This window comes from Condylura cristata, unplaced genomic scaffold (genome assembly GCF_000260355.1).
Source record: "Condylura cristata isolate star-nosed mole 26May11 unplaced genomic scaffold, ConCri1.0 scaffold00034, whole genome shotgun sequence".
Taxonomy (NCBI): domain Eukaryota; kingdom Metazoa; phylum Chordata; class Mammalia; order Eulipotyphla; family Talpidae; genus Condylura; species Condylura cristata.
Window position 1 is genome coordinate 5,298,875 of NW_004567135.1, and position 25,593 is coordinate 5,324,467.

General features: G+C 43.7%; 1 protein-coding gene across 2 annotated transcripts in view; it reads right to left on the bottom strand.

The window, feature by feature from the left end:
- Nucleotides 1-3,202: 3,202 nt before the first annotated feature.
- The window catches only part of EIF4B (eukaryotic translation initiation factor 4B), a 23,059-nt gene continuing 668 nt past the window's right edge, over nucleotides 3,203-25,593 (bottom strand). The window contains exons 2-15 of one of the 2 annotated variants that reach the window (XM_004692717.2): nucleotides 19,553-19,690; nucleotides 18,113-18,321; nucleotides 16,238-16,354; nucleotides 14,408-14,462; nucleotides 13,714-13,848; nucleotides 10,804-10,935; nucleotides 10,535-10,708; nucleotides 9,166-9,394; nucleotides 8,597-8,694; nucleotides 7,097-7,310; nucleotides 6,492-6,547; nucleotides 5,901-6,006; nucleotides 5,552-5,624; nucleotides 3,203-5,223 (exon numbers count right to left, since the gene is read on the bottom strand). In XM_004692717.2, coding sequence (XP_004692774.1) covers nucleotides 5,146-5,223; nucleotides 5,552-5,624; nucleotides 5,901-6,006; nucleotides 6,492-6,547; nucleotides 7,097-7,310; nucleotides 8,597-8,694; nucleotides 9,166-9,394; nucleotides 10,535-10,708; nucleotides 10,804-10,935; nucleotides 13,714-13,848; nucleotides 14,408-14,462; nucleotides 16,238-16,354; nucleotides 18,113-18,321; nucleotides 19,553-19,690 — 1,814 coding nt within the window. In that variant the 3' untranslated portion in view covers nucleotides 3,203-5,145. Of the gene's footprint in view, nucleotides 5,224-5,551; nucleotides 5,625-5,900; nucleotides 6,007-6,491; nucleotides 6,548-7,096; nucleotides 7,311-8,581; nucleotides 8,695-9,165; nucleotides 9,395-10,534; nucleotides 10,709-10,803; nucleotides 10,936-13,713; nucleotides 13,849-14,407; nucleotides 14,463-16,237; nucleotides 16,355-18,112; nucleotides 18,322-19,552; nucleotides 19,691-25,593 lie in introns of both variants that reach the window. The other variant, XM_004692716.2, reaches the window with a different exon arrangement.

Consider the following 25,593-nt stretch of genomic DNA (forward strand, 5'->3'; position numbering starts at 1 on the left):
GTCATTCCCTCGTCCAGGGGCCCATTTAGGAAAGTCTTCCTCACATGCAACTCAAGCCCACTGCCCAGTGGCGATGGGGGTCGTTCTGTGGTCTAGCCCCGTCCGCAGGGCCTGGGTCTGGGACGGCCTTGAGCCAACGGGCCGGGGGTCTGGCCGGAGACGTGCCGCCCCCGGGCAGGTGGCGGTGAGCGGCGGGCAGGGCCAGGGAAAGGGGCATCCTTAGGAGCGGAGGGTCTGTCCCCATTCTCACACTGCCTGGCCCTCAGCAGCGAGCACTTCCTGGACGTCCCCCCTCCCGAGCCCTCCCCACTGGATTTTCCATGATGAAACCTGGGGGTGGAGGGAGGGGGGTGTGGCTCGAGGCGCCAGTGCCCGGGGCGCAGTGCCTAGGCCCAGTGCTCGGCAGCGGCTGCGTGGAGCGGGCTCTGACGCCCTGACCCTCCCTGTCCTGTGTCATCACTCGCGGGTCCTTTCAGTACTCATCTTGCCTTTGGCAGAAGCTGGGAAGTCTGGTTCTGATTATGAGGGGGTGGAGCACCTGATTCCAATCTGGAGGGGGGGGAGGAGAGGCTTGAAGCAGGCCTGGTGACGTCGGGGGTCCCCGGAGATGAGGGTGGATGTGACTGGACTCGCCCGCCTTGGTTTTAACTACTTTTGGCCTCTCTGATGTTAAGTAGACAGACTCAGAGGTTGGAGCAGGGGGGCCCTGGGGGCTGGGGGCTGGGTGGGAGGCCCCGAGGTTGGATGGGAAGCCCCCCGGGCAAGGCTGAGAATCATCCTGTGTATCTTGGCAAAATTTGATTGTGTAATTGTGACCCACGAGAGACAAACATTGGCTCCTTTCTTTGGAGCCTACAGCTATCTCTTAACTTCTTCCCCTTCCCAGAAGCCACTAGGATTTTGGTAGGTCCTGGGATGCTGGCCAAGAGGACAAGTTCCTGTCTCTCAGAGGTACCAGAGAAGAGACCAGACTTAAAGACGCCCTAGGCTGGGTCCCAGAGAGGGGCAGGGCTCCAGCTCTCACTCCCGTTGGTACTGCTGCACCCATGAGGAACTTTTAAGGTTCCAAGGATTTGGGGGACAGTAGCTGAACTTCCCGCCCCGACTTGATTCCCACTCTCCAGATTGGGACCGGTGTGGGGCAGTCTGCAGGAGGGAAGTTGAGGAAAAGGTTGACAGTGACAAGTTATGCGGGAGGCGTCCTGGTGGCCGGCCAGCCAGGCATCTTGCTTACCAGTTTGGAGCGTGTGGGGAGCTTCAGAAGGGAAGAGGGGAAGGCCAGGGTGTTGATCAAGGAGAAGCAATTTCTGGGACACACTGACCCTCCCTCCATGCAAATCCCCTTACCTTGATTATGCAGAGGGCCGTCCATCGTGGCACTGAAGGCTGAACCCCCTCTCTCTGGGCCTGGGGCGATCCCATGACTGTGACCGAGTGTGCTCAGAGCCTTGGGGTGGGGAAGCCTTGGGATGGCATTGAGGGCATGGGCTGACCTGGCTGGCAGAGCACTGGGTCAGGGGAACTTCATGGAGGGTTTGGGCACTGGGAACCAGGAAGTGGGGGAAGGGGCAGAGCGGACTTCAGGGGCGGGTCTCGGGGATGAGGACAGAGGGTGCATTGTCCGAACGGAGGTTGCGGCTGGGCGGGAGCATAGCCGCTGGCCTCCACAAACCCCGGTGAAGAGGGAGGGTGAGGGAAGGGTAAGTCCTCCCTTCCCGGGTGGTCCTGGGGGCTTCAGTAGTTGCTAGGAAACAAGATTTTATATGAGAAATAATGCTTCCCAGGAACAGATGTGTAAGCTGGCCCGTTTCCTGAGCTCCCAGATGCTGGGAACTGGATTAGCACTTGACGTGGGGCCCCTCAGTACCAGCTGGGACCACAGCCTGGTACTTGTACAGGAGAAGCTGTGGGGCTGGGGCCCACAAGGGCCCAGCCTAAGTCCACCTTTCCAGAGTTGGACCTCAAATCTGAACCCATGTGGTCTTTAAAGGTTTATAGTAGTTTGGCAGGGCTGACCAGTACTGGGGTCCCTCTGCAGAGAAGCTACACATGCTTCCATGACTGGGTATGGGGAGTGGGGCTGGTCACACACAAGCACACACCTCCTTTTGAGTAGAAAGCCTCCTCTTGGGATGTGCAGTGACGTCCCTATTCCCTATCCTTTCTGTACACAGCCAACACGGACCTCCTGTTACCTTCCTGCATCTCTCCTCTGCATCATCACCTACGCACGCACGAGGGGAGTGGCTGGAAGTGGCTGGAAGCAAAAGCTCGAGTGAGTGACCTCTGTGGGTTTCTGGAAGGGGCGGGGGAGGGCACATTTCTTACCTAAACCCATCTGAAAGCTCTTTTCTTTTTTAAAAGATTTATTTATGCATATAGAACTGGGGCCATGAGGCTTTACCAGAGACAGAGTTGGGAGCAGAACAGGTGGATTGATGAAGTTCCCTGCTGAGGGGAGACAAACGATAGGTTCGCTGTGCCATGTGGGTCAGCTCCTGGCCAGGATCAAACTTGTGCTGAAGAGGCTAGGCTAGCTTCGCTGCCGTGCTGTGCTTTAACTCATGGCGCCACTGGAGAGGGCCCTCACCCCCACCAAACCTTGATCCCCCAACCCTAACAGAAACTTCAACCAAGTGCTGTGGTTGTCCAGGAAAGGTAACCCTCCCTCCAGCCCCGCTTTCGCATGGGACAGGCCTGGGCTTTCTGTCCTCCACCCTGACCTTAAAGGTTCTCTGCCTGGTCCTAACCTCTTCCCTGCCCTGCCACAATGATCAGCATGTCCCTTTTGGAAATTCCCGACTAAGCTGGGACTAAGGGACACTCGGCCTCAGCTGCAACCCGGGTCGCCTTGTTAGCGGGAGCCCTACCTCTGGGGCCAGGCTGGCGGCAGGGCCCTTTCCGCTTCCAAAGGGTGAGGGGGGGGGGGGTCAGCCACTGCCTGAAGGACAGGAAGATCAGCCCCCAGCGCGCCGCTTCTGTGAGCCGCGGAACCTCACTAGTGCTCAGCACCTGGCGGATCCCAAGTTCCCGGTGTCCAGACACAGCTTCCCTGGCAATCCTGCCTGCTCGGTGCCTGCACTGGCCTCAAAGCCCAGAAAGAATTTGAGAGGCAAAGAGATGGGGAAGCAGCAGGGGGTGAAGGAAGAGCCCAATGGAAAGCACAGGGTGGGCGAGGTGTCAAATATCAGCATTAAGAATATGAACTTTAAAGATCAGATTTATTTGGAGAAAACAAACAAAAAAACCCCCCACAACCCAAAGGATGGGATTTTACATCTCAAGACATCTCCCAGGTATTAAGTCTACAGATTACAAATCATTTTCATAGAAGATATTTTTGTACAAATTTTACAGGTACTGAGGAGGGGCATAAATCCCTGCTTTGCCTTAACAGGGGGCGGGGAGGGAGGAAACCAGCTTTTCTGGATACAACTATTTGGAAGTAGACACAAAGGGTAAACCCTACACCTTTTCATCCGATCTTGGGTATCGCTAAAAGCCACTTTTCCTAGCGACTAGTCAATCCAAGCCAATTATTTCAAGTTAGTTCACTTGCTGTACCTTGTATGTTCACTGAATGATGATTTGTGTGTCTACCGCTGCAGCACTCAAGCCAATAGCCCTGCGTGGCCGGACAGAGCCTGGCCCAGGACTGATGGGAGAAGGAATTGCAAACAGGAGGCCGAGAGGTCTCTGCTCTCAGGTACCAACAGTGCTCGTAGGGCATCACCTACTCAGCTGACAGCACACACGAGCACATAAAAGCAGGTGTGTCAAGCTGCTGTGTTCCAGAGAAACCAGGACCTTGTTAAATATTTTCTCCATTATCATTTGTTTTCTCAAGGGAGACTTCAGGGGAAAAAACAGAAAACAAAAAAAAAAAAACAAAAAAACCCCAGAACAAAACACAACACATTGGTCTAGGCCGCCACATAAACGCAAACATTGGTGTGGGATTTCAGTGGAGAGAAGGAAGTGTGTATTAAAAAAAACAAACACCCAAAAACAACCCTCCCCCTCCCCGAACAAAACCTAATCAAGGTGGTGAGGCAGGTTTAGAAGGGGATCAAAGCAGCAGCAGGAATGGACAGAGGGAAGGAGTCAGAGCCAACAGACATAAAGGGGCCAAGATTTGCCTTGAGAAAAGCAGTGACTCCTCACTGGACTTCCAGGGAGCGGAGCTGGACCACGGGAGGTCAGCTATGGCAACTAGAAGCTACTTCTGGGAGGGTAACAGGTTCAAGTAGCACGAGGATGGTAAGATGACAAGTCTAAAGTTTTAAAGCTTCAAGATTTCAACAGGATTTGGATAAAACTGAACTTTGAGAAAGAACAGTGTTTAACTAAGAAGGGTGGACACATTTTGACTCGGGAATTCCCATGACCCCTCGGTGCTTCCTGTCCCAGGAAGCAATCATTCATGTGTTTACTGGAGGTCATCCCCTTTCCCCCTATTACTGGTGCAAAATAATTCATCACCTCCTCAGAGCTGCTTTCCAAACTATGATTTCCCTACGTACTTGGTCACCAACAAGTCCTATTCTTTAGTGGCCTGTGGACTTACTCCCAGCTACCCCCCTGGGGGGTAAAAATTAAGGAATTCCCCCTAGGCTGGCCCCAGTAACTCAGAATTAAATAAGAGGTGGAGCTGGCAGCCTCCTGGAGACTGAGACAACTTCAGAGACTAAACCTACCTTTCCAAGGATGGAAAATTTATTCAGATAATGTTTGAGAATTCATATATGCCACAATAGTGTAGTAAGAATTAAAAGTATAAACCTCGCTCTCTTCCTTCTGCCTTTCCTACTGCCCACCAGAGTCCAGACACTGCGCCACCGTCACCGCCATTTTCCAGACGGAGGCCCTACCACTACCGACACGGGTAACTGCACGTCACAAACATGAGCCACAGCTTTTCCGTTAAAAGCCGTGGTCTCCCTCTGGCTACAACGGCAGTCCTCCAGTTAGTCCAATACTTTAAAGGCTGCAGCAGCATGCAAAAGAATCTCATTCTTTAAAAAAAAGTTAAGAAAGGTCTCCAGGAGATGGTGAGTTTTATTTTATCTTGTCTGGATAGAGGTTTCATTTGCTCTCGAATGTTCCAGGGTGGAGAGACTAGGAGAAAGCACAGGGTGTAGAGGTCTATTCAGTGTAATCTCCCTCATTTTCATCTTCACCATCAACGGAGAGAGCAGCATACTTGCTCGCAGAACTGAATTTCTGTAACAGACAAGAGTGATAAGATAATCAAGCCCTGAATAATACCACATCCAAACTCAAGTTGCAAAAGTCTTGACTATTTTCTTTGAAAACAACATGTGGCACGACTTTCCCAGCAACCCAATACACAGGCCACACCCATGTGCCTGCTCATTAGCATATGTCAGTGAGAAGCAGTAGGGTAGAGGCACAGACAATACCTGTGGGCAAGTCGTGTGAAGAGCAAGACTGGTGAAGAGCACAAACAGGCCCTTCGAGACAGCAACCTTATTTCCAATCACTGTTTGCTGCTCCAAACAAACATAAAGGAATGATCTTTGACACTTACGGAGGCTGGATTTTCTTCGGGTTTCTTTGGCTCAGGTGCAGATCGGGAGTCTTGATCCTTTTTGCCATCTTTCCTGACAAGAGACAAGCAGAGACAACTATCTTTGAGAGAGACCACTGTTCCAGTAACTGAAGTCAAAACACACAGTTGAGTGGCACTAAGTAGGCACCTCCGGGCAACGACCCTTGTTATCTGGGCATTTATGGTTTCTACATTCTCGGAACGGCAGTGTCCTGTTTTGGAAAACTTTAGTTTGTGCACAAGACAACTGGCAATGCCTAGAGAACGAGTAGCTTCTAACGCCAGAGATGTTCAGCTAGCACTAGAGGAAGATGATGCGTGCACGTACTTGTCCGACTCCTTCCAGGGGTCTTTGTTCCCGCCTTCTCCTGGACCACGGCTGCAGTTCCCGCTTTGGCCTTTGGGGGCACTCAAGCCATCGACTTTATTCTCATCTGCTTAGGGGTAGACACAAAAATAAACTGAAGGCAAGTAAACGAAACCACTCCCCTCCTCCTAGTTTCCCTTACACTGAAAAACAAGTGTGTCCACATGCAGAGGAAGGTTCAACCCCACCCTTAACCCAGACTGCCTTCTTGAGCCTGCCTTCCCATGCTGTCTCCCCACCTACCCACCCCAATCCACCAGCAGGTCGCCCACCATGGAGAGCAGGCAGGGATAAGGGCTATGGTGCTGTGTGATGACCTTGACCTCCGACGATGACGTTTATAATCTGGACCAAGCATGCTCACTTCCTTCAGGCTCCCCCCCCACCCCCTTTCAAAGAAATGTTCTACCAGGAAAGGGCAGGGCTCCTGGCTCCTCCACAGAGGTCACTCCTGCCCTCTACTGGCAACAAAAAGCTGAGGTGAAATAGAGCTCTAAGGGCTTTTACATTTAGACCTCCATCTAAATGACAAACACACCCTTTTGGCCTTACCTTTCCTTGCTGGTCCGTCCTCAGATGGCTGAGCGGGAACTACTTTTCCCCCACCACTAGAAGGAAATATGTAATTACAGTCATCAGCTGCTCCCAGGAAGGAACGCTAAGAAACATTCTCCAAGTACAACACAAGCTTCAGAAAGCCAAAAATACACACGAATATTGTGGAACGTTAACATTGGCGGAAAGCCACAAAGACAGCTATCACTTATCTTCACTCATCCACTGCTATGCCATTTAGACTCATCAATCACACAGGTTATTACTCTATTTTACAAATGAGGGCAGGACCCTAAGGTTTAGGCAAGTGAAATGACCCCCAAGGCCATGCTCAATGGTAGTACTGGGTTCTGGTTTATAAAGTTTGCAAATTTCTGTGATGAAATGCTCCTAGGCACATTCAAGTCATCCAAGCTATGCCAGTCACCTGTCAAACTCCAGCCAAGCAAACACGTGGCTTGTATGAGCAGACTCCACTAGCCCCTGACTGAATGTGAACCAAGAGATGACAACCTGCCATTAACCGGCAGGGCATGTTCCACAAACGTCACAACAGTCAAGACGTTACAGAGCTAGCAAGTGCTGCTTCCAAGCTGACTCACCTTGTGGGGGACTGCTGCTCTGTGTCTGAGCTCTGAGACCGGGCAGGAGGGTTAGAACTTCGCTTCACCCAAGCATTCTCCTTTGGCGGAGGGGCTGGCATTACCTTTAGAGGCTGTTCAGGTTTGGGAGGCTTAGAAGTTGGAGAGTGACAATCTTCCTCCTTATTGAGTGTTTCATTTTCTAGAGATTTCTCACTCTCTCTCCTTCGTGCATCTGTGAAGCCCAAATTACATTAAAAAAGGAATATTGTGCAAGCATCAGTTAGGCTTCCAACAGGTTAAGAAAATGGCCTACATCCAATTTTAATCGTTGTTTTTTTTTTTTAACCATCGCCTTAAAGCCAGAACCTACGTTGGCTCCCCAAAGATGCAACTATCCCTCAACCAGTGGTTTCACAAAGCCATTTTGAGAAAATGTTTTACTGGTTTGAGAGAATAGGAACCTCTAAGGGTAGCCATTTGACCCTTTCCTGAGAAGTGTTCTCTATTTTAGTTACAGCTCTTCTTTTAAACATATTCAAATTAGACCAGGCAAAAATTATTTTCTTTTCATTTAATTTAAAAAATCTGTCCCGTGTATTTTCTCTTTTCAGCTCTTCTATTACCTCCCACCCTGTGACACTCTCTTCCTCATTTATCTCAGGTAAGTCCCATGGCTCTCCAGAATGGCCGTACCAATCTGTTCCCACTACCGAGGTACTGACTGAGAGGTGCTCCATGCTATTTCAGGACCGGAGCTTTTCTACATTCCCATTGTTAAAATGCCCTTATTTGGCAGAATCACAGGTCAACTTCCACTCAACAACTCAAACATGTCCACACACCACAATACCAGCATATAACTACATTTATGAAGCAAATGCTGCTGCTTCTTTTTTTTCTAAAATGAAATTATTTTGTCCAATTTCTTCTACATTTAAATGCACACTCTTAGGAAAACCGACATACAAATTAAGCAAATATGGCCCCTACTCGCCTCCCTTCAGAAGCAAATTACGTCAAGCCTTGAGGTAAGATCTGAATGCTCAAGCACAAACTAAAGTAGGAGGAGAAATCTTAACAGGATGACAATGAGGGGAGGAACGGAGGGTAGCTACAACCGAGTGATCCCCCCCAGACCTGCACGCGACCACTCAGTAGGTGGAAGCGAGACGGGGAGGAGCCTGACACTCTGCGCCTGTGGTCCAGGACGCAACTCACGAGAGCGGCGGGCAGTAGCTCGAGCGCCCGTGGGACCATGACCACACTGAATACAGACAAAACCGCAAGCCTAGCCTTCAAGCCCTCTCCTAGTGGGAGATAACGCACAGACAGACCCTAAGTGTCTTCTGGCCCCTCCTGAGGCTTTTTGGAACAGATCGCAGAGTCAGATCTGGCCCGACATGCTAACCCCAACAAACAGCCCATGACTGGGTTGATCACCCTCCAGCTTCTACTAACTCTTTATGGAGAAGTTATGGAAAAGGGCAATAACACGATACCCACCCTGGTCTGACTTACTTCTGCCGGATGTGGCTGAGGCCCCAGTCTGTGATGACTCACTTCCTGTCCTTGACCGTTCCCGTTCCTGAGTTTCTTCACTTCGCCAGCTTGGGTGTCTACACAGAAAAGATGTCACAAAATTCATCATGGAAATATACAAACCAGCTCAGTGAAGGTCACCTGAACCACCCGACCCTGTGAAGGCCATGCCATGTATTTCGCCACACTTGTTTAATGTATGGTCACGGTGGGTATACACAAGATATCTTCTGACCCTCTTTTTCCCTTGTTATTTATCCAAGATCCCAACCTTCTTGGTGCGTTTGGCCATATTTCTGCAAACTAGGTGAGAGCCTAGAGAGCAGTGATTCTTTTTCTTGCAGTGCCAAACAGGTACAGACCATCATTACCGCCAATTCACATTTGTTGCAGGCGTATCCCAGTAAATCTTTTCAAAATTGCGAGGAACAACCCTCCCTGGGTGAAAACTGTCCCACAACTGTAGAGTATGTAGCACCCCCAGCAGATCAGTCTTAAGTGACACCCACAGAGTCACAGGTGGGAAGCCGTGACTGAGATGACCTCACCTCTCTCGGGGCCGTCGTTCTGGCTTCGGCTCATCCAGCTGACGCTGCAATTTTTCCTGTTCCTTCTGGAGCCGCTCTTCTACTTCACGCTCTCTAGCTGCTGTGTCAACAGGCTTTGCCCCTCCAAAGATTGAGGCTGCTCGACTGGACTGGGAGGTGCTGGCAGAGGAATCATCTTCTTTAGGAGTACTCCGAGGCTTTAGATTCAGTTTGGGTCTTTGGGGGGGACCTAAGTTAAATAAAACTCTAAGTTACAGCCTTTAACAATCCTCAGAAGCTGATGCCTGAAAACCAGATTTCCAGACACAGGTCTTATGAAATGCGAGGGACGCAGGTTAGAGGCCTCATCAACTCAGCAATGAAATTGGGATCATAGGAAAATGGGGAGCTTGAGTAACCCCCAACCGATCCTTCTGCTTTCACAGCCATAATGTGGTAGTACCAGACTATGGGATACAGTTAAATGGGCATAATGATACAATTTACTTATAAATTTATAAATAAATCATTTATCATGATTACTATCAAGAAGAAATTTTGACTGAGATAAAACTTGGTCTTGATGGGTATTTTCAGTAGGTTAAAAGCACAGCTTGTAACATGCCAGGATATGACTCTAGTTCCTACGCTTTTGCCTCTGTTTGTAATATAAATCTGACGGTGATTCACAGGGCACAGCATTCAGATTCCATATCTGAATACGAACTGTAGGACCACAGTCTGATTTCTTCGTGGATCCAAGTTGTCAGACTTGCTCAAAATCAGGATCAATCCCTGGTATCTCATTCACACACAAGTTACAGGGGACATAAAAATAGCTTCTCATACCACTATGCTGTTATTTAGTATTTATCTTTCCCAAACATTTTTTTTTTAAACTTTTACTACGTTATCTACAAAACAGAAAAAGGTACTGCTTGGTGAGATCTATACTCTCTACAAAGGTTTTAAGCTAGCAGGTTATGAACTCTCTCCTATCCCTGATACAAAGAGTTTGACTGTCAAAACGATGACCAAAATTAACTGTAGTATAAAGGACTGAAATTACCAACACTTGGTCTGTGATTCCACAATGCTAAGGGCTTACTACAAGGCCATTTAATCTGAAAGTCGGTTCTTATGTTTGCAAAAAGCTTTAAATAAAACTGCTTATTTAAAGCTTAATTTATTAAATGAGGTCATACCATAAGAATAGCTAGGAACTCCTTTTTCCTTCTCTACTGAAAAATCTATCATGTTAAGGTGGGTTAGAAGTAGACCTTGCTTTATTTCTAGATGTCATCCTTAACCAACCTTTCTTGACTTCACAGATTTATCCTTTACAATGTGTAATTTCTATCTGTGCCAACTTAAAGGGGAAAACGATTACCTCTATCATCACGCCTATAATCATCCTGAGAATAATCATCTCTGGAGCTCCATGACCGATCATCTCGTCTGTCATATCTGCCTTCAAAGCGGTCCCCACCTCCTCTGTAGTCATCATCTCGACGGTACCCAGTACCAAATGCTCTTCTGCCACTGCCTATTCTGGAATCATAACCTGCAAACACACGCCAAATCATGCCATCACACTTGAGGACAGAAAGGCAAAAAGATCTTAAAAGAAAGCATGTGAATTTGTGCTTTATAAATGACCTCTATCGTAATCTCTGCTGCCTCGGTCATAACGATCCCGGCCTCCGTATCGATCCATATCCCGACGTGGCCCATCACGGTACCCATCCCGATACCCATCGTATCGGTCTGAATCATAACGATCTCGAATCTCTAGAGAGAAGAAACAGGTAACATCATTCCTTTTTCTTTGACACCCTGATAGAAACATGATAGTCTATGGGGGTTCAGTCACTGCTGTGTTTAGCATAGGAAAACAACACACACACATCATAAATATTAAAAAGCAAACAAAATGAGAGAACTGTTGACATGACAATGGGTTGTCTATTAAATAACAGAAACTAGTATTAACACTCAACACTTTTTACCATCTAAATGGCAAAGATTAAAATAAATGATATGTCCTATCAGCAAAGTTACAGAAATGCCTCAATTCCTAGACATCTGAGTTTAAGAATCACTCTGAAAAGTGATTTCAGAACTATGTATTGAAAGGTTTTAAATCATGTACACTCTAAGCCACCAATTTAATTTCTAGAAAATATCCTCAGGTAACAACTGACCACTTAAAGACACATGTACAAGGACATTCAGTGCAACAGAGCTCATAACATAAAAACCCCTGAGTGTGTAAGCTGTAGATTAAAAAAAAAATGAGAAGACACCCACATAGGGCAATTAAAAACGAAGTGAGAAATTTATTTACCAAGTGTGCTCACGTACAGTGCTCGACAAAACACTCCACAAACCGCATTTTCCACACATGCATGCGTATGGGAGCCATGCTCTCTAGCTGCTGATGTGTGGGAGGTGTATGGCCATGCAGGTGGCCGCCTGGCCAGCAGAGGACATGCGCAAAAGGGGAGGGCAGCACTTAGTAGCTCCAGCTGACCGGCTATATGCTTAATTTTTTTGAGATAATCTGGGAACCCAGGTTTTTATGTGAAAAATCTCACTTTCCAAGCATGAACTAATTAAAGAAAAAAAAAAAAAAACAAAAAACCATGAGTCGAATCATATAGGAATGCAGATCAAAAGGAATCTTATTTCTAGGATTTTCTTTCAGACAATGATTTAATTTGGAAATGGGATTTTTCCCATGCATCCACTCATTCCCTCATTTAATTTCTGGCAAGTTTTATTTCCATAAGTAAACATATTTATTATATATAAAAAATTTTATTTAATTTGGTTAGAAACATAGAGTGCAGAAAAGCAGACATGAGTATGCTGCTAAGACAACATCTGCCCGGGAAACACAGCATGTGTTTAGATTTTCAAGCATTATTTATGCTTTTTCAAGCAGGCCAATGCTTGACAGGACCTCTTGATAGAGGCAGAGCTGATGCTGGGGCCATGAGCGCAGCAGGTCTGGGCAGCCAGAGCTCGCTCACTCACGCCACGCCTGCTGGCTTTAAAAACTCAAGGTTTCAGGTAGGTCCCCCCATCCTATTGCCACAATTACCGGGGTAGTATATTTTTTTACAACTGTTTATTAGTAACATTGCTTTAGGACTACTGACACTACTAACAGACTATACAAGGAAATAACCTAAAACAGGATATTGCTTTTCAATTTTTACACATTTTTGTTTTATCCTTCAAACAAAATAGGTTTTTAGTATTACTCCCCGATTTTATTTATTTATGTATTATATAAAACATTCCATTATATGGACAACTACTAGTCATTTCAAAAAAGTCATCTTGGGACCTCCCTGGTGGCGCAACCAGTTGAAGTGTAGCATTGTGAAGCTAGTGGCAGCCACTTCAGCCCAAGTTCTATCCTTGACCAGGGAGGTGACCCACATGGCACAGTGGACTTCTCCTGTCTTGCCTGCCTGCCCCCACTATGTCTCTGGTGAATCGTCTCACCACCCCTGCTTCTCTGGCCTGTACCCCAATTTTGTATGAATAAATCCTTAAAAAATTTGTTTTTACTTATGCATATGAGAACTCAGGTGTAGGCCAGAGATGCAGGAAGGTGAGAGGATTCACTAGAGATGGAGGGGGGAGCAGTGGGTGGGAAAGGGGAGGTCTGTTGGGCCATGTAGGTCACTGTCCTGGCCAGGGGTTGAACTGATGCTGCAATGGCTGCGGTAGCTTCATAGTGCTATGTTTTTTTAAATTTTTAATTAATTAATTAATTTATTTTATTACAAAGTTTATTTTTACATCATTTTGCACATTTCCCCCCCCCATCTCGATTCACAGTGCTATGTTTTTAACCTGTTATGCCATCTGGGAGGGCCCCCACTAAAAAAACATCTTAATGAGAACAGGATTTTGTCTATTTTGTTCACTGATATACCATGAACTTAGAATTGTAGTTGGCACATGGTAGACACTTAAAATGAATGAATTTTCTGTTATTTAAAAAGTCTTCTCAGGCCTCCCGGGTGGCTCAGGCATTAAGCCACTGTGGCATGAATTCAATCCCTGGGCTGACCCACACGGCGTAGCAGACCTCTCCTGTCTCTACGCTGCTTCCCTCAGCAAGTGTTATTTCAGCTAATCTGCCTGTTCTGCTCCCTGCTCTGTCTCTGGTGAATCCTCTGGCCTGTACTGCAGTTCTATGCATAAGTAAAAGTAAATATTAAAAAAGGGTTCTTAAATAACAAAAAACAAACCACATTTGACTGTTTGCTACTAAAATGCCACCAATTTTTGCATTACTGTTCTTAATCCAGCAATCTTAGCATACCTGACCTTGCAGATTATATTGGGTTTGTTCATATACAATTATCTCCAGAGAGAAGTGCCTGCTCTATTCTGTTTGGTAAGGCAAAAAAATTAGAACTTATTATTTTGGATATTAAAAATGTCTTTTTTACAACACTGTCTACTGATGTAATTCTCTACAGCAATACATTTGTCCTGTAAGCAAAGCCCTCAGGACATAGAAAAACTTGATAAAAATGAACTTACTGTCTCCAAAGCTGTCATCGCCTCTTCTAGGTGGGTAGTCATCAAAGCTGTCTGTGGCAGGACGGGCCCTCCAGTCTGTATCTGTTTTGTCAGAATCCCGATTTCTATCTCGGCCAAAAGAACGGTCATCCCTGTCTACAGAGACATAACACAAAATTCTGCTGAGATTTCTCATTTGCACAGAGCTACCTCTTCCCCAAAACATTACATTTCTTTCATTTCAGTGTTATCAAGTTCCCACTGGCGTAATGTTTATCTTCCTCATCTTTCATATAAGCCAGAAGCCCCGTAATACTTAAATTAGGCCCTTCTTGTGTCCAATGTGCTGCAAAGCACCTAATTTAATTCCCAATTAATCAGGGATTCTCAATTCTCACACTACAAACATTCTGGGCTGGATAATTATTTGTTGCGGGGGGCCATCCTACGCAGACTGGACTAACCTGTACATTGCATCTATCTGGCAGATGGTCAGTTGTACTCCGCACAGTTCTGACAATCCACAATGTCTCCTAACACTGACAGACCGTCCCTGCCTCCCGTGGGGCAAAACTGTTGCTCTAGATCCAGACAGGTCTACACTCTAGAGCTACTACTACTGGTGTGACGACACCAACCATTTTCTGGGAAAGGCTACCTCTGGCTCTGTCACTGCAGGACTGTAACAGAACAGGAGTCCTACCAGCTTTCTTACCTTTATCCTGTGCTTGGTCAGCAATGTCCACTCGAATTCTCCTGTTACCTAGAGACTGAGAGCATAGGACCATATTAACCAACCTTTTGCCCCATTATGCACAAATCCCATGAGTGACCTTGAACGTCTGGGCATAGAAGAAGCACTGGGGGAAGGAAGATAAAGGAAAAACACTGTAATCTAGCCAGCGCTTCAGTACGTTGGCTAAAGAATCCTTTATTACAGATTTGAAAACCGAGTAACCCCTCCGAATCACCAAGTTTAAGTTGGGGCTAAGTAAATATCTGGTCAAGTATTTTACTATTTTTTATGAAGCAAATTTCACAGAAAAACTTTTTATTATCCATGGTAAGGTGCCCACTGTAATAAACTCAAAAGTATTTCCCAGGAAATTAAAGGCATATTTGGGTCCAGGGAAATCAGTCAAAGTGTTACAGAGCGCCCACCACGCACAGCAAAGCTGCAAAGTATGGCTTCTGTGTACTGTGGCATGTTCTTTCATTTTGTATTACCTCGGGGTAAATTAAGTTCCTCTGAGATACCCTGACTTCCCTCCATCATTACCTATTTCTTTTGAAACCAATTAATTCTACTAAAGATGGCCTTTCATTTCACAGTAAAGTCTAAATACAAAGTAAGACCCTAAAACTGGGCCATGATAACATTTTATACAACAGTTAATGCAGCAAATGACAGATTTTAGCCTTTCTTATTTTGGACATTTTCAGATTATAAGACATGGAAAATATTTTAAAGGATGGTGATTTTAATTGTGTCACATGGCAGATACGGATTATAGAATTATGATTTTCAATACAGTGTCTCAACAATAAGTTGTTTCTGAAGTTGGCTTTCTTCCCAAATATAATTAGTCTGATTTATAAAGTCAGTGGAGATCAAAGAAACCAAAAAGGCAGTTTCTGGTTTGGAAATTTTTCAGGTAAAAATGCTGGACTATCCTTGTGCTTGGTGTTAGCCCTTTAAAAACCAGGTCATTCAAATAACAACCCCTCATTTTCCTGTCAGGGTCAACAGCTGACTACTGTCCCTACTGAACCTATAGTTTCTCTGGGTAAGAAGACACCTATGTGTAATGTTGAAGAAACAGGACTAGGGTCCTCCCTGGTGTCACAGTGGGTTAAAACACAGCACTATGAAGTTATCACAGCCACGACGCTGACATTACAGCGTGAGTTCAATCCTTAGCCAGAAGGCCCACATGGTGCGGCAGACTCTCCTGACCCACCCGCTGCTCCCCACTGTCTCTGGTGAATCCTCTCACCACCCCTGTTCCTCTGGCCTGCAACCCAGTTCTGTATGCATAAATCTTAAAAAAGACTTCTAGAAACATGTATTATGACATTAGTGATGCTTCTCAACCCTCTTAAAATCATTAAAAAGCACCATTAAATAACTATCAAAAACATCATTCCTTCCCTGAAAATGAGATGGTTTTTAATACCAATTAACAATATGATTTTTCCTATTTGCCTTGGTCAGGTCAAATTATTTTGGAAAAGCAAAACTATGAACAATGAGGCAAGCTTTTAAGTACTAGACAGTAGAAAACGACTTCACATCAACTGAAGCTGCAATCTACCTTGATATGCTGGGTTTCATCCACATTTTCCAACTAAGTACCCTTTTAAATTATTGGGGCCTACTAAACTTGCTGACGTGTGACTTGTTAGATAGTGAATATGAGTATTTCATTGTTAGTGCAGGATTTTCTTCATAAACCATGGGAAGAATCTTAGAAAGTGATGACCCAATCTAAAATGCATGTCAATAAACATGAGATTTATTAGCTCCCACCCTTATTTTCTTTACCTCTTCATTGAGACTCAAGGCACTGAGCAAGGAATCCAGGTCTGAAAACTCAGCATAACCAAAACCTTTCAATCTATCTGGATTGGTGAGTTCACGTGGTAAACGAACTGCGCTGATCTGAAGAAAAGAAACAAAAATTTCCCAATTTAATTATCTAATTCATTTGAGTTCTTCCTTTTGCTTACTATAAATGCAATCAATTTTTCTGAAATAATTAACACACAAGACCTGCTTCTCTCCAGTGTAAAAACTGGAGCGAAGGGATAGAAGAGACTGCACCATACAGCTGGTTAGACTTTCTCAATTTGGATGCTACGAGCTTGGTTCTCCAGCAGAACAAAACCCCTCGTGACCTGGAGTTCCTTTTATTCCTTGTAGCTCTTGTTACCGCCTACTTTCAAAGCTGTTTGCCAATGAAGAGCAGATGCTAAGAGCAACTGCTTGCCCCCCAATCAGTGATCTATTAATGACCTGTATTTCAGCTGGTTCCCAATTACTTTCAACTCTTGTTTCTTAGAAATTTTACTCCATTTTTGCCAAACAGTTCTACACAGTGTCTTTTTTGGAGACTACTTACCTGTATAGTATTATTATCTTCAAATACTAACAATAGCTTAACTGAGTCAAATGCTGCTGTGAGAGCCCCATGACCTTTGCCCCACTCTCATTCACAGATGCTAAGGCCTCAAAGCTCTGCTTTCTGAATCCCAGGTTTTAATGTAAGGTTAACTTGTGTTTTCTGATTTTAAACCTATAGGATTCTTGCCTTCAGCATCTCAAATAATTTCATAAAATATTCTATGGCACCAGTTTTTCTTCATACAGGGCATGCATTTCCTATTTTAGAACTGTTCCCAAATATTTTGGACTATTTTCCTGTCATCTTTTTGATATACTTCACATCTCTTCTTATCCTTTTGATTCACGACTTTTTTCCTTCAGTATTATGCATGTAATGGAGTTTACCTTTGGCATCACTGATTTGATAATTTATTCTGGTTCCTGACATATAAATGGTCATAGAATCTACTATATAGTAGAGTTAAATTCTACTTTAATTAAACTCACGAACAGTTAAGAACATAAAGGTATAAAGTCTCAACAGATAAGCGGTCATTCAATATTCTCCAAAGAAAGATAATTAGAATGAAATAAAACTCAGATCAGCTTCTAGTTATTTTACATAGTTATACTAAGGAGAAGATGTATAGGTGGCAGCAAAAAATTAAATCAGAAAAGTCAATGCAGAAGCTGGTGGTTAAAAGATGGAACAAGATTAAAGGGGACAGGTTCTTAGCAAAAAGGCACTTTAAAAACTCTTTGATTGGCAAAGACTAGGAAAAACTCCGGAAGAATTAGAAACTTACCTGTTCTTTCATTTTCTGTCTAAAGGATTTTAAACTCAAGTGTGGCAAAAACTGACTTTTTTTGCCCTTCTGGTATCTCTAGACTAGCACTTATAAACAAACACCCTGTATTCCATTAAATGTAGCACCAAGCTTCACTGAATCCTTAGTAAATCAGCAAATATGTTTCTGTTATATAAACCACACATTTGCTCGGTTAATTTTTTATATTACAAAGTTAAAAAGCCTGAATGTCACTGACAGAGTGGCCGAGTTCAGTGATATTTTTTACCACTGTTTATCATTTAACTGGGAATCTGACATTATAAGAGATTCTCTCTGCATCAATATAAGTATTTTTAATTTGGTAACTGATTGGTATCGACATTCTCAGCCAAATGATCTAAATACTTCTTTCAAGTCTACCTACAACTTCAAAAATCTTTTCCAACACAGAAAAACACTTCAGAGACAGTGACAACCAACACATCACTATACCTAGTTAAATGCCTAAAACCTTTATACGTACATTTAATCCTCTAAAGAAATCCTTAATGGAGTCTTCTGTCACATCATAGGGTAGGTTTCCCAGGAAAGCAGTGTAGGGTGGTGATTTGGGAAGACGGCTCCGGTCGATATTGGGTTCCCGAGCAGCCCGTGGAGCAGTGGGCAGGATGGAACGGTCAATGGGAGGTGCCCTATACACGTCGTCATCATTACTGTGCCAAGTTGTTGAAACTAGCATAGAAAAGTAGACACAATAAGAGAAAGTCTCCTTACTTCCACAGTGAGTAAGACTCATGCTAATAGCCAAGTATTAAATTCTAGCAGAAAAAAACAAACAGATAAAAAGGGGGAGGGTTCAGTAGTAGGGGCAACTTTTCAGAAAGATTATAAAATAGCAAAGCAACAGACTCAGTATTCACCATCTCTGTTTTGAAGCACTTCAAGACCTTTCAAGGACCAAATTTTTTTGTTTTTAAAGTTATTTTTATTGAGGTAACATTGATTTACAACACTGTATGCTTTAGGGCTACAGGCTCACAACTCTACAAATATTATCACATCACGCCCAATACCAAAGCCCCTATAACTTATCACCTCAACCCCCTTTTCTGGTACACCAGGTTTTTTTTTTTAACAAACCCATGGTAACTTTTATTCCCCATGCAGCAAAGAGATGGGAGGCTATCACCCACAAAACACTTTTTTGTAAATGTCACTATATATCAGATACTTTATATCGCATTTTATTTTTCTAAAAAAGATTTATTTATGCACATAGAACTGGGGTACAGGCCACAGGTGCAGAGAAGAGAGGATTCACCAGAGACAGAGTGGGGAGCAGAACAGGCAGACTGAATGAGATATACCACGGAGGGGAACAGCAGGGAGACAGGAGAGGTCAGCAACCTGGCTGGGGATGGAACTCAATAGTGCTGGGACTTAGCCCCTTGCACCACCAGGGAGGCCCCTATCTATCTTTTTAACATTCCTGTAAGGTCCCTACCCATTCTTCAGAAAAGGAAATCCGAATTCTTATTCCAAATGTACTTATAAACAATTTTTATAGTCCTTTTCTACTGGACATAACACTTCCTTCATGGGAAAGAATGAATCAATAAATCCCACCCTTAAGCAAAGTCTATGTATTTAAACTTTAGATATTAACACTTATCTATATAAATTTCTCATCATGAAACTAGATCATGAAAGATAATACATTCTCCAGTCTACAATAAAAGCTTTTAGGGGCAAAAATAAAGGTGACCATGCCAGAACTAACACTCAACTCTTCCAAATCACTTCAGTCTTATAACTCATATCCTAAACCTAAAATTTTAAGATTTCAGGTTCTACAAAATGGGTAAGTTCTTTTCAGATCACAAGTATGAACTATTACAGAACAGAGATTTTGTTTAGAATAAAACAAAATTCCAATATGACGGAAAAGGAAAAGAAAAATTACCATCTCCTTCCAGGTCGTCTGTTTCATCAGCCCAGCTGACTGGTTTGGGAACATAGGTACTTCCTCCACCAGTCCCTCCATCCTCAGCCAGAAAGTGTGTTAGGGAGACAGTCTTCCCCTTCTTATTCTTCTTTTTTGCTGATTCAAAAAGGCAAGAGAAAGTTTATTCATCAACAGTTAAGTATTTAGTTGGATAATGTACATGCCACTAAATGTTTATAAGTTGCAGAATACATTTTATGCTATCCCCCTTTTTTACACTAAGCTTATAAAAAAGGGCCCTGGAGAATTTCCAATACTATCTTCCCTGAGGAATATGGGGGGTGGGGGCAATCCTTACTCTCTGCTACACCTACTCATTTTGAGTGGTCTAATAGTCTATTTTGAGAGTTCACATTTGGTCACTGTTACTGTTTAAAACAGGTAAACTTACATTTGTTGCTCCTGGGATACAGAGAAAAAAACCCCACCCCAATGACATTTTTTTTTAAAGATTTATGTATTTATTCATACAGAACTGGGGTACAAGCCAGAGATGCAGAGGGTGAGAGGATTTACCAGAGACAGAGTGGGGAGCAGAATAGGCAGATCGACGAAGTACACTGCTGAGGGGAGCAGGGGGTGGGTCAGGAGAGGTCTGCCACGCCATGTGGTCACCTCTGGGGCAGGCAGGGATCGAACTCATGCGGAAGTGGCTTTAGCTTCTTGGTGCTGTGCTTTAACCCGCTGCGCCACCAGGGAGGGCCCCCAATGACATATTCTTATGACATTTTTGAAGACCGATGATACTTGTGAATTATCCATGAGGTGGGAATCATTATCATCAATTTTGAGAGAAGAAAACTAAGTCTTAGAAAGTTAAACAAGTACCCTAAAGTTACAGAGCTATTAGATGGCAGAACTAGAATAAAAATCAGGGTTTTGGATGCCAAACCTAAGGCTCTTCCCACAGAGCCCTAGCCTCCAAGAATGTTAGTTGTATAGCAGGCTGCCACACCATGAAGTGTTCTCAATGTCGTGTGTAACTGTCCAGAGAAAGACACACAGCAGATATCTGCCCTCTATAATAAACAACGATCTACTTGAACACAACATACAAAGGGAAAGTAAGAAATCTGTAAGAATCAACATTTTAAATACTCCCCAGTTACGAAATCTGTAGGAATCTCAAAATGGCTCCATATAATAGGCTGGCTGTGGCCCATTATCTAGTCTTCAGAACTTGTGAGGTGCCACCAATGAGCAGGTAACGGAAGAGCTGAAGCACTACCATACTAGTGAATGAGCAGGCACTACATGGTAAGAAAAAAGCAAGCAGTTTTGTTCTAGCAAAAATCAGTTTCACAGTTTTCATCAACATGAGCTCCACGTTCCAATACTCACCATGAGGTCTAAGAATCTATAATCTGATGCACTGTTTGCTTAACAGAACGTTGCTCTTTGAGCTGGTACCCACCTTTCTTTTAAAATTCAACTTTCAGAAAATGGAGATGACTTGTTTGCTATGAATTTTTACTACAGTAACCAAGAGAAGGTGGCCCTGAAGTTTCCAGACTCAAGTGTCCCTCAGAGTATCACTTAGGATCAATCAGATTTTGTGTTGGATCTATCCTTTGCTTTGAAGAAAGAAGTTATGCCAAGATCTGAGTTTTTCAGCACCAATATGCAAAGGCTTACTAGAAATTTAGTAACTTAATTTGAATAAAGCATGAAGCGTACTTTTGAGGGAGAACACTTACAGTGGAGTTAGGCTTATTTTAGTTTAATCTTGTATCTATTCTCTAACTCAAAAACAGTGTCTTGGGCTAGCTGTTAGCTAGAGATCCTTAACCTCCTACCATAAGCTAATACCCAATATTAACCTGTCCAGCGGCTGGGAAAATAAAACTGGTGTCAGTCAAGACAGTGATGTTCAACATAAGAATAAGAAAGTATTCTTTCTCTTCCTGTTCTATACACATATGAAATATGCAAACAGAAGAATCTGGCACTAACTTGCCCTTTGGTCTGATTTTGGCTAAAGTCAACTTTCTAAATGAAGGTTTCTCAACCTTTACCCCTTGACTTTTGACAAACAAATCACAATGTTATTTCAATTTCAAAATAATGAACATCATGACTAAAAGAATTAAAGTGCTGTTAGTTTCAGAAAGTCTTTTCAAATCACACACCTCCCTTTCCCTTGTGATTCTGTCAGTGCTCCCCCCAAAACCTGGTTGAGAATCGCTGTAGGACAAACCTTCATTTAAAGACAGATTTCCACAAGCTCTTTAACTTACACCCACATGCTTGTTTACATCTAGCAGCAGCAATGACTCAGTCACAACAGACCAGTAGACTTAAAGGGATTAGTCCTTAAAAAGGAAAAAAATCAGTAAATAAAGAGGATGTCAATGTTTGCTCCATTCTGTTTTATTCCAATAACTGAGAGATAATACTGAAATCCTCTTTCAAATTGCCCTTGCTCCCCCAAGATTTAGATCCATTACATGTTCAGGATTTCAACGTCTCTTCTTTATAAGTAAAGCGTGTTTAATGTTTCAGGTGAATCAACCCTTTGCCACAATGACTGAACTAGTTCAATTCTTAATTTTATTTAAATCTTTAATGTGAACTGGTTAAGTTAAAATCAACCACCTCATAAAACAAGAAAACTGTGTTTCAATAGTGTGAAGCTAAATCCATGAGAATATGAGGGGGACCCTTCCCTTTCAGGTATTTTAGCAAAGTCTCTAAATGCCAGCTGCCTCATTTACAGTGTTAAATTATTAAACAAGTACTTGGTACGGGTGAAGCTCTTACTATACTCAAACAAGTTAAAAGTGTCAAGTCTACAAGTCCTTAAATAAGACAATATACTGTGGCCTTAATAAATAAGCTTAACTATTAGTTTCTCAATTCTGTGCCCCTGACACTTTAGCCTGGGCAACTCTTGGGTGTGGGTTTGTCCTGTGCATGGCAGGATGTTTAACAGTATCTCCAGCCTCTCGTTCAGATGCCAGGAACAAACTCCTCAGTGCCACTCTGACAACCAAAAACGCTGCCAGACACTGCCCAACGTGCCCTATTTTGTTAGGTGGGTGAGACACAGCGGCCCTGGTTGAGAACTGCTGTTCTAAGTGGTGCTTCACATCACTAAGAGGATGAATAAAGTGAGGCTAACTGCACTAGCAGGAAAGTAACGGCAGTAAACCCAAGGCTTTACAGCATGTAAAAGGTTCTCCTTTATTTTCTATGAATGTTTGCCTATCATCATTCCACTTTATTAGTAATAAATGGAGTGATAAAATCTACAGACTGGCTGTTGGTTCTTTAAAACAGAAGACACCTTCAGGCTCTCTAAGCATTTGTTTTAATATTTGTTTTATAATATAGTTCCCCCTACTTCTCCATCTTTCTTAAACTAGCATCTCTTTATTTAGGAAAGGGAATTTATGCAGTTCAAAAATTGAAGCTTTGTCAAAAATTAAGTTCCTTTAATTTCAGATTTTGCCCAAATCCCACTGACCATGTAGGGTTCCCAACTCTTTTGAGTATTGAGCTATAGAATAAGAGCCTGAAGGGCACACAAATCTATGTACGGCCACAGAAGCAAAAAACTGGTCAAGAATCCAAATGCCCACAAATTTGGCAATAAAAATGAACACCCCATAATATAGATCAACCTTGAAAGAAGCTAGGAACAAAAATCCATTTATGAAATATACAAAATGTTTAGATGAGGCAAATAACAAAGAAATAGATTGGGGGAAAAGTCACTGCAAAGGGGTCAAGTGTCTTTCTGGGATGTGAATCCTGCTAAATTCTTCAGAACTAAGAATTAACGATTAACACGTTTCCTTCCAGAATACTGTATAAATGCAATTAATACATCCAAGATACCAGAACCCCTAGAATGACAGTGCTGTTTAGAGTCCAGTCATGCCACAGGCTTCATGAGGTGCAAATATGGCAGTGCTGCACACTGGCTGGGGGGGGAGTAAGGGGGGAACAAGGCGCCACCACCGCCACGACTGAGTTCAGTTACATGATCTCATTTCTGTCCGACTTCATCTGGGCACAACCTGAGCAAGATGCCGCTTTGCTTCTTCTGTACCTTCCCAGACTCTATCATCATATTTAAAAAAGTGCCCGACGCACACCATTCTAACCACGACCCTTGGTTGCTGGAGCGACACCAACGCAGTTACTTCTTGCTCTGAGCACGTCCCTGCTAGCAGGCATATAACACATATTATAAACAAACCCAGGTAGCTTACTCTGAAATGTGAACAGTAAGCATGGAATGGCAAACACCTAAAGTATTTGTAACTATAAAGGTCAGCACTGTATGAAAACAATCAAGTGCACCATGTGCTTTCCATAAATTTAATCCAATAAGAAGCCAAGAAGTCACATATAATGGCATTTGGTGTCATGCAAATGAAAGGCCTTGTGTCGCTATGTGCTATTTTCAATTTTTGAGCATTTTTGTTTCACAAAAATGTTAACCTGTGTCAAACACATTTGATTCCCTACAGATGCGAGCAGAGTCAGTAGTCAACTCTGGGACACTTTCAGTTCTTGAAGGTCAATAATGGACACTAGTATCACTGCACTGGACACTAGTATCACTGCAAAGAGTGAAAAAGGAAATCTCCCTAAATGGTAGAAGCAGACTACAATTCACTAACAAAATGTTAAGATGTATCTTTAAAAGACATTAAGCATCAAGTATACTGAAAAAACACCAGTCTCATTAATACAGCAATATCTGAGAATATCGGTCATCCAACAAAGTCAATGTGATCCGCAGTTTCAAAGTGGGGAAAGAAATCTGACACACCCCAAACTCCTTTAGGGCAGAATGTCAGATCAAACCTTGTGCTCAGACAGAGCACAGTATCTTCATCACATACTACACAAGCTAAAAAGATTCTTGGAACAAAATTAAGGGAGATGAGCACTTTCAAGGGGGAAAGAAAGCATGGCAGCACAGCAGGAACACGGCTGAGCAAATACCTTCAACTAGTTCAGATTTCACCAAACTCTATGGAGGACAGGTTACTATCATTTCTACCACTTCTCAAAATTCCAGAAAAGTTTTGGAGAAAGAGGATATAAATGACCACAGAAAGCTTGTCAAGATGGCAAATCCAGGCCAAATACTTGACTTCAGATGAAGCTTTTGGGCAGCACCTTAAACATCCGGCGACAGGAAACCAATCATGGTATTTTCAAATTGATTAGAGCCAGGAGTCTCAAAGATTTGGACCTTACTCTGGCACTGGCAAGCAGTGTGACCTTGAACAAATGATTTCATATTCTTTAGCTTGAAGCTCTGCCTACAGTATCTCAGAGGATCAAAGGAGACAATTTACATAAAGTGGGCAATGGACCATCAAGTGCTACATCAGTGAAAGCTGTCCAAAGGCACCTCAATCCCCACATTGTCCAAGACACACACAAAACTTGATCTCCCACTAGTAACAGAGGAGGAAAACTTTGTGAGAGAGGGTTGGGGCTCAACAAATGCAATGCCATAAAATGTTGCACAGTCAGCAACTAAATCCATTAGAAAAGCAAGTAACTCCCGTGTATTCTTCCTGATAGGGGTCTACAAAAAGAACACAAGTCTGGCCTCCGGGGTTGTCTGCAAGCACCCCCAGGAATCGTGCAATTACCTGAAACCGGCGAACCCTATCACCGAACTGTCAAAATTCAAACAAAATGGTAGCTGGCAGAATCTTGCTCCCCTTCTCATTTCTAACACCTTGAACGAACCGAGTCTTGGCATGTAGTTCGGACTCGGCCAACGTTAAGGGGAAAAAGGCCTTTAAAAAAACAACCACCCTGGCTTCCTCTGCCAACACGTGGGCGACGCTGGGCGCCCAGCCCCCTCCAATCCGAGAGTTTCAACCTCGAAATCCAACCTATCCAGCCTTTGAGGACCAGAGGGGTCGGGCCACACTCGGAAAGGGCAGGGCGGACGAGCCAGGCCCCACAAGGCGCGGCCCGGCCGCGTGGACCCTTCCCATCTGGACGGCCGCGCGGCCTCCCGG